The sequence below is a fragment of the Mirounga angustirostris genome, unplaced genomic scaffold (assembly GCF_029215605.1).
Source record: "Mirounga angustirostris isolate CCGP_5_RB_7025 unplaced genomic scaffold, mMirAng1.0.hap1 SCAF_9, whole genome shotgun sequence".
Classification (NCBI taxonomy): Eukaryota; Metazoa; Chordata; class Mammalia; order Carnivora; family Phocidae; genus Mirounga; species Mirounga angustirostris.
In genome coordinates this window covers 46,605,041-46,624,533 of record NW_026991717.1, presented here as the reverse complement: position 1 = coordinate 46,624,533, position 19,493 = coordinate 46,605,041, and the positions used below count along the sequence as shown (strand labels likewise).

At 36.0% G+C, this 19,493-nt stretch overlaps 1 protein-coding gene across 4 annotated transcripts in view; it reads right to left on the bottom strand.

Annotated features, from left to right (window-relative positions):
• The window catches only part of ADAM10 (ADAM metallopeptidase domain 10), a 135,174-nt gene that overhangs the window by 65,071 nt on the left and 50,610 nt on the right, over positions 1 to 19,493 (bottom strand). For all 4 annotated transcript variants that reach the window (XM_045899976.1, XM_064570411.1, XM_054513519.2 and 1 more), the window contains 2 exons: positions 12,544 to 12,662; positions 9,946 to 10,104 (listed from right to left, as the gene is read on the bottom strand). In XM_045899976.1, the coding sequence (XP_045755932.1) occupies positions 9,946 to 10,104; positions 12,544 to 12,662 (278 nt within the window). The remainder of the gene's footprint in view (positions 1 to 9,945; positions 10,105 to 12,543; positions 12,663 to 19,493) is intronic.

The following is a 19,493-nucleotide window of genomic DNA, read 5'->3' as shown; positions in this document are numbered from 1 at the left end:
TCCAGTTATTAGTAATACTAGACACACTGACACTGTTGTCATCAATATACTGGCATTGATACTGAGCATTTGAACATTAAGATTAGGGTACTCAAACAAGTACTGCTCAATATCTCACCTACATTATATAATATATAAAGCTAATATAGTTATAGACATAAATAAACATATACAGGTATACACACACATATATTTGTTGACATTGTATATGTAGCAGATATTAGAATGGATTTCTAGAAGTCAAACAAATACTAGTATAATAGCACACCACCTATAGGCTAACAGCAGCGGTTGAAAGGAAGCTAGCCGAAACTTAAGAACAGAACCACCACCTTGAAGGCCATCATTCCCCAGGGGGATAAAGCGGCCTAAAATAAGATTGCTCTGCCCCACTGCACCTCCAATAAGTTGCATTTGGCTGGAACCAAGAGAATACTGACATTTCAGAAAACCACCTCCTCTGGTCCATCATCAGAGGTCAAGAGACTCCTGCCGTATTGCTCAACTTCATCAGGAGAACTCCAGCAAGAATCAAGGGGGGAACCCAAGAACTCTTCCTATTGCTGGGAAAACATTCCCCCGCCCCTCACATCACTAAACACTCATAACCATTTACCACTTTCTGCCTTAGGACCATCAGGACTATTCTCATTGTGACTTAGCTTTCATGCAACTACTCTAACTCATTATAGGCGTTTGCTGCCTCCAGGTCACTTCTTCCCTTTATTTCCTTATTTTTAGCTCCTATCTCTCTGACATCACCCCAATATAATTCTTAGTGATTCCAACAATAATATCGATGATTCTTCTAGTACACTTACACCACCTTTTCTCCAATGATCTTCTCCTAAATCAAGTTCTCACTTAATAGTCATTCTTTTGAACCTGTCATTACTAACAACCGAAACCCATTAATAATCTCAATTTGCACATCCTACTTTCTTTCCACCAATTATCTTTTCTGAAAATTCCCTCCAACAATCCTGCAACACCAAGACCTTTCAATCTACCGATGTTACCACCTTGTTCACTATCATTGGATATTCTCTTCCTTCTGTTTATTCAGCTTAAATCCAATAGTCAATTATTATCATAATTACTTCACTGTATTGCTTAAAACTTCCTTGCCCCCCAATCCCACCTCTCACCCAAATCCTCTTTAAAATGAACCTTCCACCTGCACCCGTGCAACTGAATGGGCCCAGAGAAAACCAGTAACTATGACTATTGTCACTCAAAAATAATCACCTGTAACCTCTAGCATTCCTTTATGCTACCTGGCAATGGCACTGTATGTGCAGAGTCCGCTCTCGATCCAATCTGCCCAGTTAACTACAGGCACTCCTTGCTTTGCCACAATAGAGGCAGCAGTACAAGTGACCATGCCAGCTGAAACTATGCAAAGTGATCTTAATATCAATGGGGAAAATTACAATTGTTCCCAACCTTTAAAAATGTTAAATACAGAAAATACTAATACCCTCTTATTAAATATACTAAAACTCTAATTATTACTTATAAATGTATAGGGAAATGAAAAATAATAAAACTATTATTTACTACACCATGCTTTAAAATATTAGAAGAATTAGAATATCTAAAAAGAAAAATGTAGTGTTTTATCTCTTTATAAACTATATTTTATATATCATAAACTAGACATTCTTTTTGACAGTTTAAGATAAAAAAGACATTTCCAAAGCAACAAAACAGTATTTATATATGCTTCAAATTCTGTTAGCACAAAACTATCCCAACAGAAAAAAAAAGGAATCAAGTGTAAAATTTTTCCTATATACTTTCAAAACTTCTAAAAGACCCTATTTACCCTGATCAACACATTAACGATGAAAATGGACAATGACATTTTCCCTCTAAAATTACCGACAATATAATCCCCATTTCTAGAAAAAGCCTTTGTTCAACTAATGAATAAGCCCTCATTGTGATGCTAAATCATAGGATGCACTGTAGTTCCCCTGAAAAGGCCAAACAGCATATTCTTTCACAAAGAATGAATCATTGGTGTAGAATATTCAGCCTATTTAAAACACAGATTGGCTTTAAATCGATTGCCTTTCTTCCAGTTCTTTTGCATGCCAACCTCTTGCTTTTGTTTTGCTGTAGGAGGGGGCAAGTATAAATAATACATATATTGTGATACCACCTCAAGCAGGAAATAGTTCTAGTTAACTCTCAATCATCCAGTCCAGGAAGAAGGAAATATTTACCATTCAGATTCTCTGTCCAATGTAGAACTGGTGCATAAAACCCCCACTTCTCACTACATACTAACTAGTGTAGACCTCGCATCCCCTTGCATCCTCACTATTCCCAGTAAGGCTTCCCCCACCTCTCTGTGGCTGGCAGGTTAGAAATCTGACTGCAAAATCCAAGGCCTTGGCTATGAGATGTCAAAATTTGGTGTAATCTCTCCAATAACATGCTATGAATCACCAAATCCAATGAAATAATCTAACTTTTATTATCTTAACTGAATTTAAATAGACTGACTTCACAGACAATGAACAAAAAGTTGTTAATATCTGGAGGGTAGGTGGGTAGGGTCCTTGCCCACAAAAATGTTGTTTATTCCCCCAAAGTTGTCAAAAATCAACAAGGATTCACTGAAGAAGAGTAAAAGGAAAAGGTGGGTTTTTTGCTTTTTTTTGTTTTTCTTTTGTTTTTTTAGGACAGAGGATGAGTTTGGAGGAATAAAAGAATGGCTAAGGCAAACCCCAAATGTCCTTCCCTCTTCGAACTCCAGGAGATAGGAGTCCCTTTCTCCCGAACACCCTGTCCCCATTCCCCACACCCAGTCTCTGTTTGGGGAGGGTGTGGAGAGCATGGGAAGAGAAGCATAGTATGATTGTCCCTGGGAAGGAGAGGAAGCTGAAGGTGGACCCCCTTTCCACCTGTACTCACAACACTGATCTCCCAGGAAACAGAGATAGGAAGCTGGGTCAGGCATGTCCTTTCCCACCCCTGGTTTTTAAGAAGAAAGGGTTAGTGTTGGGGGGCCAAGTAGATCATGGGCATCAGGTCAACAGGAGCAATGTTGCTCCATTATTCCGATCAATTATAAACAGAATCACTAGACTCTAAGATGCATTAGGATAAGAACCCCTGTGTCCACAGTATTTGAAAGTGTCTTACACAAATTATGCACTCAAATGATATTAATAAATTAATCATGTTAACTACACTCAAATTTTAAAATAATTAATCAATCATTAAACCTGTAAAACTTACAGCTGAAACTTTTAATGAAAACTTATACTGACTTAATATGACCATTATTTCCATTTATTCAATCTGGGACTCTACCCCTATACACAGAAAATGGGTGAGTCCAGGGCAAAGAAGATGCCAGTTCCTTTCCTTTCTGAAATTCCTGAGCTGTTGCAGCTAAAAACAAATTATTACTGCAGCCAGAGTTACAGCTACCTTTCTTCTGTCTTCAGAGATTCTTATTCTTATTTCTAACAGCCAAAAGTCTACCCTATGTTCAAGGTTCAAGTCAAATGCCATCTCCCCTAAGAAGTCTTCCTAAGTATCCCTAAGGCTCCTTCAGTTTGTACTACCCTCAGTGCTTTGATGACATTTCAGTTAAGCATTTATCACATTCTGACTAGATTACTGACTGAAGATTCCCCTGATGGATTTCTTTTTTAAGTCTTAATCCTTCCTGTACATACACAAATCAACAAACACTTGTTGAATTTAATTTTTCAGTCAGCAGTTGGTTTCCATTCCTCTTCAAAGGTCATCCATTAATCAAAGACCTATAAACTGCTGACTACAATATCCTCCTATTCGCCTTCATTCCACCTGCAATAAGTAGGAACTGTCTGCAACTTCAAAACTGTTTCTACATGAAAGTGTATTCTAAATCTCTAACTACTTTACAGATTCACTATAACACAGACCTTGTTCAAAATTAGGGCATATATGCACATAAATTTCCTAATTGTATATCAATGTTATTCTTAATTGCATTAATTTATTTACAAAACAAGTAATGAGAGGAAAAAAACTATTAGTTACCAAACATCAGCAACACAAGAATAAACAGACACAGAGTACAGACCCTCAAAGAGCTTACAGTCTAGCTGGGGTATTAGACATATAAACAAGTATCCATTTAAATACTAATTCCCTAAGTGTTAAGTGTTGCTTCAATCATCCACAGTTAATAAACAGTTAAATATTGGTTGATTTTAATGTACTCAACCAGTCAACAGCTGTTTTCCTTCCATGCCTCTTCCCAGAGGTCAATCATACGGACCACTGACCTGTAAACTGCTGGATTCAAAACACAGCGAGGACTCACCAATATATAAACGGCAGTAAAGAGAGGTACAGCCAGAAGTGAGGAGCCAGAAAGGCTTCTAGATTATTTCTGAACTGCGTTTTGAAGGATGAGTATTGGTTTGGGGGAGACAGAATCTATACACAATTCTCATTAAGATGAATGTTCCTTCTGCTCTCTTGCTTCCATAAGGCTCATCTTAAATTTCCAAAATATCCCCTCTCTAGAGCTCAGGTATTAGACCAAGACAATAAAAGTCCTTAGTATTTGTTACATCTTTTTTTTTTTTTTTCAAAATATATCATATGTAAAATGATCTTTAATCAATCAATAATTGATGAGTTTATCAAAAGCTTTAGAGTTGCTTTATTTTTAATAACCCAAAACAGAAACAACCCAAGTGTCCATCAACAGGCAAATGCATAAAGATGTTATCCACACAATGAAATACTACATCAATAAAAAGGAATGCACTATTAATATACACAAACAATATGGATGAATCTCAAAAATATTGTGCTAAAGAAGCCAGATTTTTTTAAGACTACATAATACAAAAGTGCATTTACATAAAATTCTACAAAATGCAAACAAGCCTGCAGTTTAGTACTTGAGGAAAGAAGGGTTGAGAAGAAGAGAAGGATTACACTGAGTAGGAGGAAGCCTTTTGGGGGCAATGGATACATACACTATATTGATTATGGTAACAGTTCTGCAGATGTGTCAAAAAATTACCAAATAGTATACTTTACATGAGCAGTTTTGAAGATAATGTATACCACAGCAATGTATATACTAAAAAAGGGGAAACAATCTAAATGTCCATTTAGTTGATGGGTTGGTAAATAATATATTCACCAATGAAACAAGAGAATATTATGCAACTATTTAAAAGAAAAATGTTAATGGTGGTAGACACACTTCTACTTCATCAACGGCCAAAAATATTTTATATAGTCGTTTGATAATCAGCAAAATCAGAAATATTTCCAGCTCTAGAGGAAAAGTAGTTAGATATCATCCAATTTTAGAAGAGATAAGGGATATTCAAAATCTGGTCTAACACCCTCATATTATACATAGAAAATAAGACCTACTTACTTGCATTAAAAAAGTTAAGACTTTCCCATAAGGTCACGAAGCTATTCTAGTGCATCATCCCGATTTCCCTTCTAACTCCTTTCTCATATATACAGCATGCCTCAGTTCTCTGACACGTTACCTCTTGTGCTTTTTTTCCTACCATGTTTGCCACTAATTTGTTATGTTCTTGAGCAAATGAATTAAACCCTGAAGCCCTTTGAACTAGTTGATCTACAAGGTCACCTTTAAATCCATGATTAGAAGACTCCCTAAGCTGCTGAAACCAGTTATATCCACATCAATGAATTCCTAGTGTAATGCCTGAATATAAATATATAAGATAGCAAGACTGCTTATGTAGATTATCTATCTGATCTCCAAATCAACCATGAACAAAGGAGTAAGTGGTATTCTTAACTTGTAACTGTTCACGCTTCTGTGTCCTAGGAGAAAGTACTTTTTACCACCTAAGTACAGAATTGAACAAGTATGAATTTTAAGCTGATAAATACATGTAGTTATCACCATCACATGAGTATCAAAGCACCTAGAGAAGTTACTGAACATTTTTTCTTTTCTTTTTTAAAGATTTTATTTGTTTATTTGACAGAGAGAGAGACAGTGAGAGGGGGAACACAAGCAGGGGGAGTGTGAGAGGTAGAAGCAGGCCTCCTACTGAGCAGGGAGCCCGATGCGGGGCTTGATCCCAGGATCCTGGGATCATGACCTGAGCCGAAGGCAGACGCTTAACGACTGAGCCACCCAGGCGCCCAGAAGTTACTGAACATTTTCACTGCAAACTGTCTCTGTGTTCTGGTACTGCCTCAGAAGCCATATTCCCTAAGATTCTCTAGAACAGCAATATCATTTTCCATGGTGGCTTCATACACTATGCCTACAGTTGCAAAAACAATTATTAAAAGAAGGGTAGCCAAATTCTCATCAGAACGCCTACCCTAAGTTGGTATACTTCACCTGTCATTTGCTTCTGCTGAGAATAAACATACAGGGATACTAAATTCACTCAAGCATATACACAGTGATCTAAACAATCACGTAGTAGTTTAGGTGTGAAAGTAAATTATTGGCACTTAAGCAAATTATATGAAAATAATAATATACATTAAAGGAATGTCCTTCCCCTATTAATTAGTTGCAAAGTAGAACATCCACTGCTAAATACAGTGAGGAGAGAATTTGGCTTAAAACAACAATAGATGCAAATGTGCCATTTTAGAAAGGCTTATAGATTTCAGAAGAGCCCCAGAAATCCTTGGAGCAATGTTAGAATTTACAGCTTTCTACCATAAGTGAAGCAGACGAGCACATGCTTAAGAACACAAGATCCATTATCAAGTGACATAAGTTTTCTAAACCTTAATTTTCCTCATCTATAAAGCTGGGGACAAGGGGATACGATATGTGTGCCTATTACACTTTATAGTGTTATTATAAAGATTAAATGAAGTATGTAAGCAAAAAACTTTATAAAGTGACAGGACACATTAAACAGTAATAACTTTTCTTACTACTACCATAGTAGTACTTACTAGTACCATAACCTCAGGTATTCTACACGGAAAGGTTAAAGAGCCAATTAAAAGTAAGTTATCTAAGACACATGAAAAAGTGCTCAACATTGCTCAGCATCAGGGAAACCCAAATCAAAACCTCAACGAGATACCACCTCACACCAGTCAGAATGGCTAAAATTAACAAGTCAGGAAACGAGAGATGTTGGCAAGGATGCAGAGAAAGGGGAACCCTCCTACACTGTTGGTGGGAATGCAAGCTGGTGCAACCACTCTGGAAAACAGTACGGAGGTTCCTCAAAAAGTTGAAAATAGAGCTACCGTACGACCCAGCAATTGCACTACTGGGTATTTACTCCAAAGACACAAATGTAGTGATCCGAAGGGGTACGTGCACCCCAGTATTTATAGCAGCAATGTCCACAATAGCCAAACTATGGAAAGAGCCAAGATGTCCATCAACAGATGAATGGATAAAGAAAATGTGGTATATATATATACAATGGAATATTATGCAGCCATCAAAAAACAAACAAAAAATGAAATCTTGCCATTTGCAACGACGTGGATGGAACTGGAGGGTATTATGCTAAGCAAAATAAGTCAATCAGAGAAAGACATGTATCATATGATCTCACTGATATGAGGAATTCTTAATCTCAGGAAACAAACTGAGGGTTGCTGGAGTGGTGGGGGGTGGGAGGGATGGGGTGGCTGGGTGACGGACATTGGGAAGGGTATGTGCTATGGTGAGCACTGTGAATTGTGTAAGACTGATGAATCACATACCTGTACCTCTGAAACAAGTAATACATTATATGCTTTAAAAAAAAAAAAAGAAGGAGGATAGTAGGAAGGGAAAATGAAGGGGGGGAAATCGGAAGGGGAGACAAACCATGAGAGACTATGGACTCTGAGAAACAAACTGAGGGTTCTAGAGGGGAGGGGTGTGGGGGGATGGGTTAGTCCGGTGATAGGTATTAAAGAGGGCACGTATTGAATGGAGCACTGGGTGTTATACACAAACAATGAATCATGGAACGCTACATCAAAAACTAATGATGTAATGTATGCTGATTAAGATAACATAATAAAATTTTTAAAAAAAGTAAGTTATCTATCCATCCTCTAGAAGAGGGAGGGGTAAGCAAACTACAGCCTGCTGAACAACTCAGTTGTTTGGTTTGCCGTTCAAGCGAAGGAAAGTTTTTACATTTTCAAATGGATGGGAAAAAATTACAAACAAAATCACTCTAAACATTACTATTTTTAAGCTATTATTAAGTAAATAATAATAACAACAAGAAAAGGCCTCCTTAGCATGAACTTTTTTTTTTAATGAACATACATTTTAATTGGACAAGTAAAAAATAAGAGCTGAAATCAATGGTAAAGTTAAATGCCAAAAGGAATAGAAAACTCAGTCACATCCAATGTCATTGATCCTCCATGCTAACTCATCATCTTTGAGGGAAGAGAAAGGCTGACATAAAGGAAGATATTTGGAAGTTACTGTAAGATGGAAAGTGAAAAAATGCAATTACAGGACAGGAAGAAATAAAAATGCAAAAAAGGAGCAGAATATGTTTAACTTACTTACAAGTAGATAGGAGAAGGAAGGAAATGAGAGAGAAGATGTAATAATAGAAATCATAAAAGGCAGAACGAACACAGTATAGGGTGCTTATGGCAAGTACAAATCAGCAAAGGATAAAGTCTGATTATAATACAAATAAAAACAGGAGTTCAAAATCTGTCCATTACTCTCCTCCTCTCCCTCCTTTCCCATAAGGCCTTGTTTGATTTTGAGAAAACATTATAAGGAAAATGTTTCAAGATTTTATTAAGTGTCTATAAAGAGTCTGCTCCAGAGATTAAATAATTGCAATGTTAAAAGAGCAAAAGAAACAGAAACCACATTTGGAGAACTTACACACCCTGACAGGAAAGGTAAACCTGCAAGAAGATTAAATTACTAAAAAAATTACAAAGTAACATACAAATCAAGTAGATAGTAATTCTGTTGACAGAAAGAAAGGAAGGCAAAGGAATTCATATTCCAGCTTGTTAAGAAGGACTATAGCATGAGCTTGAGAAAAATCTGAAACTGGAAAAGGAATCAAACAGGGATAAATAAAAATAAAGGCAAGGAGCATTCAAAATATGTATATATAGATAGATGGTTAGGCTTTCCAGTACATTATTAGGAGCGAGAATGAAATTACTGACAATAAATTTCTGGCTGTAGAACAGAAAATGAAGCCAGAAGGAAGGAGCCAAGTTAGGAAAATAGGCAAAAATGAGAGACTAGTCTAATTATAGTCAAAAATAAAATATGAGTATTCAAGAGGCATTATAAATTAGAGGAATGTATTTCTGTGGTATTTCAGTAAAGCATTCTCATGACTGGATGACTGTGAATACATGGACAATGGTAAAATTAAACGGTGAAGTCTAAGTACATTTTCTACCCTTTAAAACACAGAAAAAGAACTCTTCCAACAAATTACCATCATATAAAAACCAGGATAGAGGACAAAATCCATCATGATAAACCTGGAGTCTTACCAAGCTAGAGTAAAATCATTATTTCAAGATTCCAAAAAGAAATACTCGAAGGATTTAGAATTACAAAAATATCTAAAATATTTCTTAAATACTACATAATAGTACACAAATACCCACTCTGAAATTTACATTAGAAGGAAAGCCACACACACACAAAGGCATTATAGCATTAAATGACTGGCTGATATCAGAATATAGAATTTCCAATTCAATCAGAGTTGGTTGACTCATAGTTCAAATAGAATTGGTTATATCATATCAACAAAGTAGGACTGGCATGGACTGACAAGGAAATTACCTCTTTATATAGGTCTACTATTTGTTAAATTGAGACTTTGGCTGTGAAACTATTTTCTAGCCTGATTAATAGCTTAGGAAAGAAAACAACTCAGGCTTCGTATGTCTCCACATACTTTTAACTATTTATATGCCTTTAATTTAAGTACTTACTAATATCATCTTCATGATAAATGACAGAATGAAAGGGCAGAGTTCGGTCTTTAATATATCTCTCTGCTGGCTCAACATAAAACGTGCCACCACGAGTCTGGATGAATCCTTCAAATCTTCCATCAATTACAGACCCATGGCTAAAACTTCCTTCTTCACCTATTAATGAAAGCAACAAACACTTGAAAAATTAATTTGCACGTAAATGTTAAATTCATTCTCCTTTAAAAAGCCATTCTATTTTAAAAACCTGAATACAAATTTATTGGGGAAATTAATATTCACATAAAATATATCAAGAGGAATTTGAGACGTGAACAGCAACTAGTACTTAGTTAAAATCTGTACAATTACTAGATAACAACAGTGAGAAATAGAACATCTGTCTCATTGACAATCATATTCCCAGCATCTAAGCACAGTACCTGGCAAGAATTCAATAGTCATTCAATAAATAACTGTTAAATTAACTTAAGCTCAGAAAGGCAAGCAGATCCACTGATAAAATATGCACTTCCAAAATAAAGATATTAAAGTATCTTTTGAGGAGTGCCTGGGTGGCTCAGTCGGTTAAGCGTCTGACTCTTGATCTCAGCTCAGGTCTTGATCTCAGGGTCATGAGTTCAAGCCCCGGATTTAAAAAAAAAAAGAGAGAGAGAGAAGAAGAAAGAAAAGAAAGTATCTTCTGAGGTTTTGCTCTAATTACCGTAAGTAAAAAAGTTCTTTTCCCACCTGATATAATTTGCATGAAACTTTTGGCTTCCTTTTTTTTTTTTTTTAAAGATTTATTTATTTATTTGAGAGATAGAGTACATGAGAGGGGGGAGGGTCAGAGGGAGAAGCAGGCTCCTCACTGAGCAGGGAGCCCGATGCGGGACTCGACCCCAGGACTCCAGGATCATGACCTGAGCCGAAGGCAGTTGCTTAACCAACTGAGCCACCCAGGCGCCCTGGCTTCTTTTTTTTATAAATACATTTTTTAAATAAGAAAGTACCAATTATTTCAGAAGTAGTTTGAACAAAAGCATACCAACAATCCTTCTTAAGATATTGGATTTGTAATACTGTCCCATCAATTATACTTCCCTAGTGAAAGAAAATACAGGGAAAAAAGGGTATTTTGAGATATTTGCAAAGAAAAGCTGAGCGCCAACCATCAAATGACATAAAGAAGTGGAAAGTAGGAGGATGGTACGTTAAAAGTTAAATTTACCTGTTAAAATTTTCTCATTAAAATAAGTATCAGGCTTTCCACAATTTCTAAATTATAGATTAACATTAATTAATTGACTGAATTGACTAAGGACTGATGCTAGGAACCCAAGACACTGGTATTTTAAATGACATGATTTCTATCTACAAACTCATTTAGTCTTGTACTTTTCTTGACCATCGCCTAGCAAAGAAGGGCAGACACTACAAAGTTATCTGCCCAAAAAGATAAATGATCAAAGGAATAATGGTTCAAGGAACGCCTGGGTGGCTCAGTCGTTGGGCGTCTGCCTTCGGCTCAGGTCATGATCCCAGGGTCCTGGGATCGAGCCCCGCACCGGGCTCCCTGCTCCACGGGAAGCCTGCTTCTCCCTCTCCCACTCTCCCTGCTTGTGTTCCCTCTCTCGCTGTGTCTCTCTCTGTCAAATAAATAAATAAAAATCTTTAAAAAAAAAAAAAAAGGAATAATGGTTCAATATTAAAAGCCTAGACTGACGGAAAAACACTTTCCTTTGTTTACAAAACTACAAGAGTACGTAAGACTTTTTATTTATTAATGCCTCATTTATCTGGCATAATAAAAAATTAGAAACATTTTTAAACAATTTTCCATAATGTTATAATTTTGAGTGGAAATCTCTCTGATATGTAGAAATGAAATTTAACTTTCAGTTAACTTTGTCTTAATAACTGAGAATCTTCAGTATTTATTAACATACAGTTATAACAATATTTTGACCCTCTCTAGTACCTCCAGAAGATTGACTGTTCTTTCCACACTACTAAACTGTCAAATGTAACTTTCTCTTGGGTTAAGTGTGCTCCCCATCCCCCCAGTACCTTCTTAATCAGTTGTAGTAAGGGAACATTTGTTAGAATTGTGAACACAGCAAATAGACTGAGGCAGGAAGGCCCTGAAAGGGTTTTTTTATGAATGACTTTGTCACATTATTTTTGGCTGTTAAGATGATCTTTATAGTTTCCCTTTAAGTTTCTTCTCTCTTCTTATAAAACACAGGTAATGTTTTGCTTGAAAGATCAGAAAATTAGTCATTAAAAACTTTTTAAAAAGGAGCAGAGTGGCGCAGCGGAAGCGTGCTGGGCCCATAAAAACTTTTTAAAAAATTAACAGTTTGTAGGTATTGAGAGAATCAAAACTAGGTATCTTTCAAAAGCCAGGCACTGTATAATCAAATATTAAATATACAAATAGAGATAGGTCCAAGGGTTACTTTATTCTTCAAAGACTGTTATCCTTCGTGATATATTTAAATCTCCTCGGGATTTCTCCCACCTCTCTGAAATATATGCTTATAGCTCAAAATACATGCATTTCTTTGTGTAGAAAAAAATTAAAGAAAGGAATTCTTCTAAGATTCAACTTACCATAAATATGTCCAGTGTAAATATGAGAGGTATCATAATCAAGTACTTCATTTGATGTTTCTACTTTAAATTCATCACTGAAAAGGGATGTATCCCTCTTCATTCGTAGGTTGAAATGTCTGCAAAACAGGGTGGAAAAGGGAAAAAATGAAATTAAAAGGATCCCAATTTTAAACTTTTTTTTTATTAAAAAGTCTGCAAAATATAAACTGTTTCACACCATTTGTCTACTTGGAAATACACTTTACAAGATTTTTCTTATAAAAATTTCGCACCAAATTCAACCTAGTAGCTGTGATACAAATCTAAATTATATGTAATTAAACAGTAACTGTCTAAGATACATTAAAAATTAAATGCCGATAGGCTGATTTGTATATGGGGTAAAACAAGTTAATTTCAACAGCAACTAAGTTGCTTGGACATAAAAACAAGCTTCTTGACCCAATTACTATTATTCACCACTACCTGTCTTCCCTCGTTAGTAATTCTGCAACTTTGCCATTTTCCCCTACTTTTCACAACTTAAACAAGACATTTAAAAAGTGGCATCTATATTAATGACTCTCCTTCAGAAAAGCAAGTATGCATGTTCTTTTACATATACATACACACACATCCCCTTTCAACTCCTGTATGTTTTCCCTATGGCTTCTAATTCTTCTAATTATCATTAGACCATCCTCAATTTGAGAAGCCAAAGACCGGGCACCTGGGTGGCTCAGTCATTAAGCATCTGCCTTCAGCTCAGGTCATGATCCCAGGGTCCCTGCTCGACGGGAAGCCTGTTTCTCCCACTCCCCCTACTTGTGTTTGCTCTCTCATTGTCTCTCTCTGTCAAAATAAATAAAAATATTTTTTAAAAAAAGAGAGCGAGAGAGAAGCCAAAAGACCATGATATTAGCTGAAATCATACTCATTCTCAACAGTCCTCTATAAAGGAAAGAGAAAGACCAAAATATTGAGATGAAATTAAATAAAGAATCTAGGGTTTGAATCAAACTATGAATCAAATCTTATGCCTAAAATCTACTAGCCCAGGATTCCGATCTGTTAAAGACAATACATTCTGTCTTGTAAAACCCTTGTAAGAATGACAGCTTATAACGCATGTAAAGTCTTTAACACAGCACCTGGCACAGAGGAGCTGCAAAATAAATGGCAACTAATTAGCTATCATTACTAAACTCTTAAAAGTAGATCAAGTCTCTTTTATAATTGTCATAAAAGGCTCACACAGCACAATTTCTCCTCAATGAATCTGAACCTAAGTGTTCAAATAGCAACCCCTAAATGTTAGTAGGATATAGAGTAACTGAACTGTCACACATTGCTGGTAGAGTATAAAATGGTGCAATCACTTTGGAAAACTGAGTTTTTTTAAAGTTAAACATATAAAAACCCTATGACCCACAATTCTACCCCAAGAGAAATCAAAATATAAAAAGTAAGTCCACAAAAACAAATTGGACACAAATGTCCATTGCAATTTCATTCAAAATATACAAAAACTGGAAATCAGTTTTTCAGTCAATATCAACAAGTAGAGATAAAAAGACTGTGGCTTATTCATACAATGGTAAACTACTCAGCAATAAAAAATGTCAAACTACTAAAAATATGTACTTTTGTGAAGACACAAAAGAATATATATATTGTATAATTCCATAGATATGTAATTCTAGAATAGGCAATAACCTATCTACAGTGACAGAAAGATCGGTGGTTGCCTGGGGTGAAGAGAGACTAAGAGCAAAGGGGGATGAAGGAACTTTTTTGCTATGAGGGACATGTTCTATATCTTGATTTGAATGGCAGTTACACAAATATATACACTTGTCAAAACCTAACTCATATTACACACTTGAAATGAGTACAGTTGACCTTTCAACAACACAGATCAGAAGTGCATGGGTCCACTTACCCACGGATTTTTTTCCCCATAAATACAGTGCAGTACTGTTTTCTTAGTAACATTTTTTCTCTAGCTTACTTTAAGAATACAGTATATAATACATAAGACATACAAAGTATGTGTTCATCAACTGTTTATATAATCAATAAGGCCTCCAGTCAACAGAAGTAGTTGAGTTTTGGAGGAGTCAAAAGTTGTACATGGATTTTTGACTGCATCAAGGGGTTGGTGCCCCTAACTCCCACATTGTTCAAGGGCCAACTGTATATTATTTTATGTAAATCATACTTTGTGCTCACTTCAGCAGCACATATACTAAAAAAATATATAAATTATACTTCAATAAAGTTTATCTTAAAGGAAAAAACTCATTCTTCAAGTAAATAAGGGTCAACAGGGTATACTCATTAGCTTCAGAAAGTTGTGTCCCTTTTTCAAATTTTTCTATTTTCTATTTTCCTTTTAACTTCATGTCAATCTTGGCACTCTTTTATTTTGAGGCTGTATTCATTTTCTACTTGCCTAAAACTCTCACCAAAAAACTCCTAAAGCGTCCCAGGTGCTGTGACAAGGACTCTAGACTAGGAAAAGGATCCTTAGGGCCTTAAGTTTTCCATCTCCTGGCAGAAGTAATCAAAAAGTCAAACATATCTTTTAAACGGGAATTCCGCAAAGTTAAAAATAGACTACCCTGAACAAACAGGAATCCTGCCTGAATTCTTACTGCACATCCCGTCTTTTCATAAAATTTCTTTTGCTAACTAACAGGGAATTCTTGATCATATATGCAGGTATAAATAAATACTTTTTTTTTTTTTTTAAAGATTTTATTTATTTGACAGAGAGAAAGACAGCCAGAGAGGGAACACAAGCAGGGGGAGTGGGAGAGGGAGAAGCAGGCTTCCCGCCGAGCAGGGAGCCCGATGCGGGGCTCGATCCCAGGACCCTGGGATCATGACCTGAGCCGAAGGCAGACGCTTAATGACTGAGCCACCCAGGTGCCCCAAATACATTATTTTCTAAAGGATCACAATATTTTGAAAAATCATTAACTTATCATTATATATACTTTTAACTACCTGTACAAATACTATCTGAAAAAGAGCATCTTCACTAAACAGACTAAAACACTAAATGTCCAAGGGCTTAGTATATTTATCATCCAAGATTTATTATTCAGCAAAACTGTTATACCCTATAACCATTATAAGCAAGAGTATACTCTATAGGCAAAAAAGGGGAGTATAAGCTTCAGAAAGACATTTCAACTCAGTAATCTATCCTACACTCCCTACCCCCACAAAAATAGTTTTACATCACTTAAAATGTTTAAGCACATAGGAACCCTAGAGGAGAGTTATAACAGAAAGAATTTAAAAACACTTGAAGTAGGTCCCTTCCAACCCTGATACTGACAGCATAAGAAAATCATCTCACATGTACAAAACGTTATTCTCCATACTGATTTAAATTGGACTGAACTATATATAAAATCAGTTCTCAATTATCCATGCACAATCAAGTAGCAGTATAGATAATAAAACAAAAATCAAACTTAGATCATACCCCCCAAATGCACTGCTTTTATTAACATTAATTTGCATCTAAAACATGTATCAACAGAAGAGGGAATGGAACGATAGTGAGCCTGAAAGGCAGGTAAATGGTAGAAAGAAGCCAGATTGAATTTAAGTCTGTCACAATCTATGAATCATATGTTATTTTGCCATAATAAAAATAAATAAGTAAATTTTAAAAATGAATGTATCATTTTTAAATGATTCAAAAGAGCTGGAGTCAAAAGAGCTGGATTGAATCATTTTTAAAATGATTCAAAAGAGCTGGAGTATAAAAAAAATGGTGTGGCCAGAGATATCCTTCTTAGCGATAAAAGCTCCAAGAGAACCAATTGAGATAGTGACATTGTGATGATAATGAGATTAAAACATTCTTCCCAAATGTATATAGGTTTATGATTTTCACAGCATTTTTACCTATGTTACTACATATTATCCTCAGAGTAACGCTGCAAAGGAGGTATGATGAATATTTTTATCAAAGGGTATGACTCAAAGTCACAAGACTAGAATTAGGACTAGAACTCCAGTATTTGGTTGCTGCAACTTGCTCTGTCTACCATAACACAAATGCATCTCAAGCATGTGATTTAAAAAGTCAAGCTAATACATGGCTCAGTCATTAAGTGTCTGCCTTCGGCTCAGGTCATGATCCCAGGGTCCTGGGATCGAGTCCCACATCAGGCTCCCTGCTCGGCGGGAAGCCTGCTTCTCCCCCTCCCACTCCCCCTGCTTGTGTTCCTGCTCTCGCTATCTCTCTCTCTGTCAAATAAATAAATAAAATCTTTAAAAAAAAAAAAAGTCAAGCTAATACATGCTGAGTGCTGTAGTAGTCTTAATATAATATTATCAGTCTCCACAAACAAGTCATCTTTTAAAATCTGAACAAATGCAAATAAAGAGATAAAAATATAACCTTATTTAATTTTCAGTAAAAATTTTATAATACCACCATAAGAAATTTTCTTTATTAATGGTTAAGCCACTTTCAAGAAAAAGGCTAACCTGTCTCCTTTTACAATGTTTCTTTCAGTAAGTTTAATTTTATTATTATTATTATTATTATTATTACTATATGCCACACTGTCATCAAAGATAAACTTTAGATTTTCTTTGGCATGGAAGATGCTCTGTTAAAGAACATTACTTGCACTTGGAATGCTTTTCTACTCTTAGATTTAACCACTATATTGATTCTACTGATCAACAGTATTTTGTCTCTCATCTTGATTATAGTATTTCTACTGCAATTCTTTCTTGTTTTCCTCAGTGGCACTACAGTAAAGCTGTAAAGAATGGAGTGAAATTATAGGAGGGCAAAATCAGTTAACAAATGACAGTAATTTGAAAAAACATACCAAACAGATTCCAATTCTCTAGCTTCACTGCTTTGAAGATCTAGTTGTACCATATGGTAGTAACAGCTGGTTTTCCTTTCTAGGCTTTAGAAAAGCACTCTACATCTAAACCAAACAAACAGTAGAGGTACCTGAACCACCTTTGGTGCAGAACAACAAAATAAATTTTGTTTAGGATATGACTCTATAAAATTTCTGGAATGTCACGTGCCCTCTACATCTTTATATAAATAAGTACCTTTCCTGTATATTACAACAGTTAGAACAGTAAAAATATAGAGTAAAAAGAAGTTGCCTTTGTCCATACAGTTGCTATTTTGGCTAATGAGAATATGGCTCTGATTCTCAGAAGAAAACGATAAAGGGTACATCCCTTGAACTGAAGTCATATTAGAACAAAAGCCTCAACTAATTAAGTACCTTGGTAACACAGGGAAGAACCCTGACAGCAAAAGTCTTGCTTAAAAGTACATCAGTGTAATCCAGTCCCAAAGACCAAGACTGTCATTAAAAACAGAGGTCTATCATGTCTAAATGGAACAGGTCTATGGCAGACCTGGCTCAATGACTCCTAGAAATAAAACTGTACTACTTAACAGGATATCCCTGATGTCTCTAGATGTTATCTCTTAACACTCACTTTATTCTTTTATTTTTTAAAGATTTTTTTATTTATTTGACAGAGAGAGACACAACGAGAGAGCGAACACAAGCAGGGAGAGTGGGAGAGGGAGAAGCAGGCTTCCCACCGAGCAGGGAGCCCAATGTGGGGCTCAATCCTAGGACCCTGGGATCATGACCTGAGCCAAAGGCAGACGCTTAACAACTGAGCCACCCAGGTGCCCCAACATTCACTTTATTCTTAATAAAGATCCTTGAGTCTCCATCCAAATTATTTTTTAAGACAAGCTGCCAACATTTAATACCATACTACTATGAGTCATATATCTAGTTTACTTCCACTAGCACAATTTTTGAAACAGAAAAATCCTTTTTTCAAATGATCTTTTAAAAGCCAATATATATATATTTTTAAAGGATAAAATGAACGGGTTGGTAGAAGGGGAAAGGGCACAGTCCGCCCACGGGCACCCCACTGGGCAGTACCTGAGGCAACCACCCCGGAAATTCCAGGGCTATACAGTTTGAAAGACCTAGTTCCAGGCTTAACTATTGTCCCCAAGGTAAATTACTTTAAACAAGCAAAAACACGTATGTGAGAATCCTCAGTGAAGATAAAAATAAAACTAAAACCTGAGCTAAAATGAGTAACTTTATCCTGTGTAAGAAGACAAACAGATCATTAGTTTAAGTCTTTCCCATAAAAGGAGAGCCAAGGGGAAGAATCTGCCATAATGGCATCATTACAGAACACAAGATTACATGTATTTTACGTTACTTGAGAATAAACAGATTTATCTATTGGAGAGGGGGAAAAAAGGTTTCTGTAAACACCTTCTGACTTTATGCAACTATGTTAACTAAACAACTGGCAAACAAAACTACTGAATATAGACATACCTCATTGTTTTTTATTATCTCTACACTCAACATGAGGCCTGAACTTACAACCCCGAGATCAAGACTCTCCATACTCCATACTCCAACTAACTAAGCCAGCCAGGAGCCCGCAGGCAAACCTCATTTGATTATACTTCACTTTATTATGTTTTGCAAATAGGGTGGTTTTTTATTTTACAAATTGAAGGTCTGTAGCAGCCCTGTATCCAACAAGTCTACTGGTGCTATTTTTCTAACAGCTTTTGCTCACTTCCTATCTCAGTGTCACATTTTGGCAATTCTCACAGTAGTTCTAACTTTTTCATTATTATTATTATATTTGTTATGGTGATCTGTGATTAGTGATTACAACTTGCTAAATGCTCAGATGATGCATTTAGCATTTTTTTTTTAAGATTTTATTTATTTATTTGACACAGAGAGAGAGATAGCGAGAGCAGGAACACAAGCAGGGGGAGTGAGAGAGGGAGAGGCAGGACCCCCGCCAAGCAGGGAGCCCGATGTGAGACTCAATCCCAGGACCCTGGGATCATGACCCGAGCCAAAGGCAGATGCCCATTTAGCATTTTTTAACAAAGT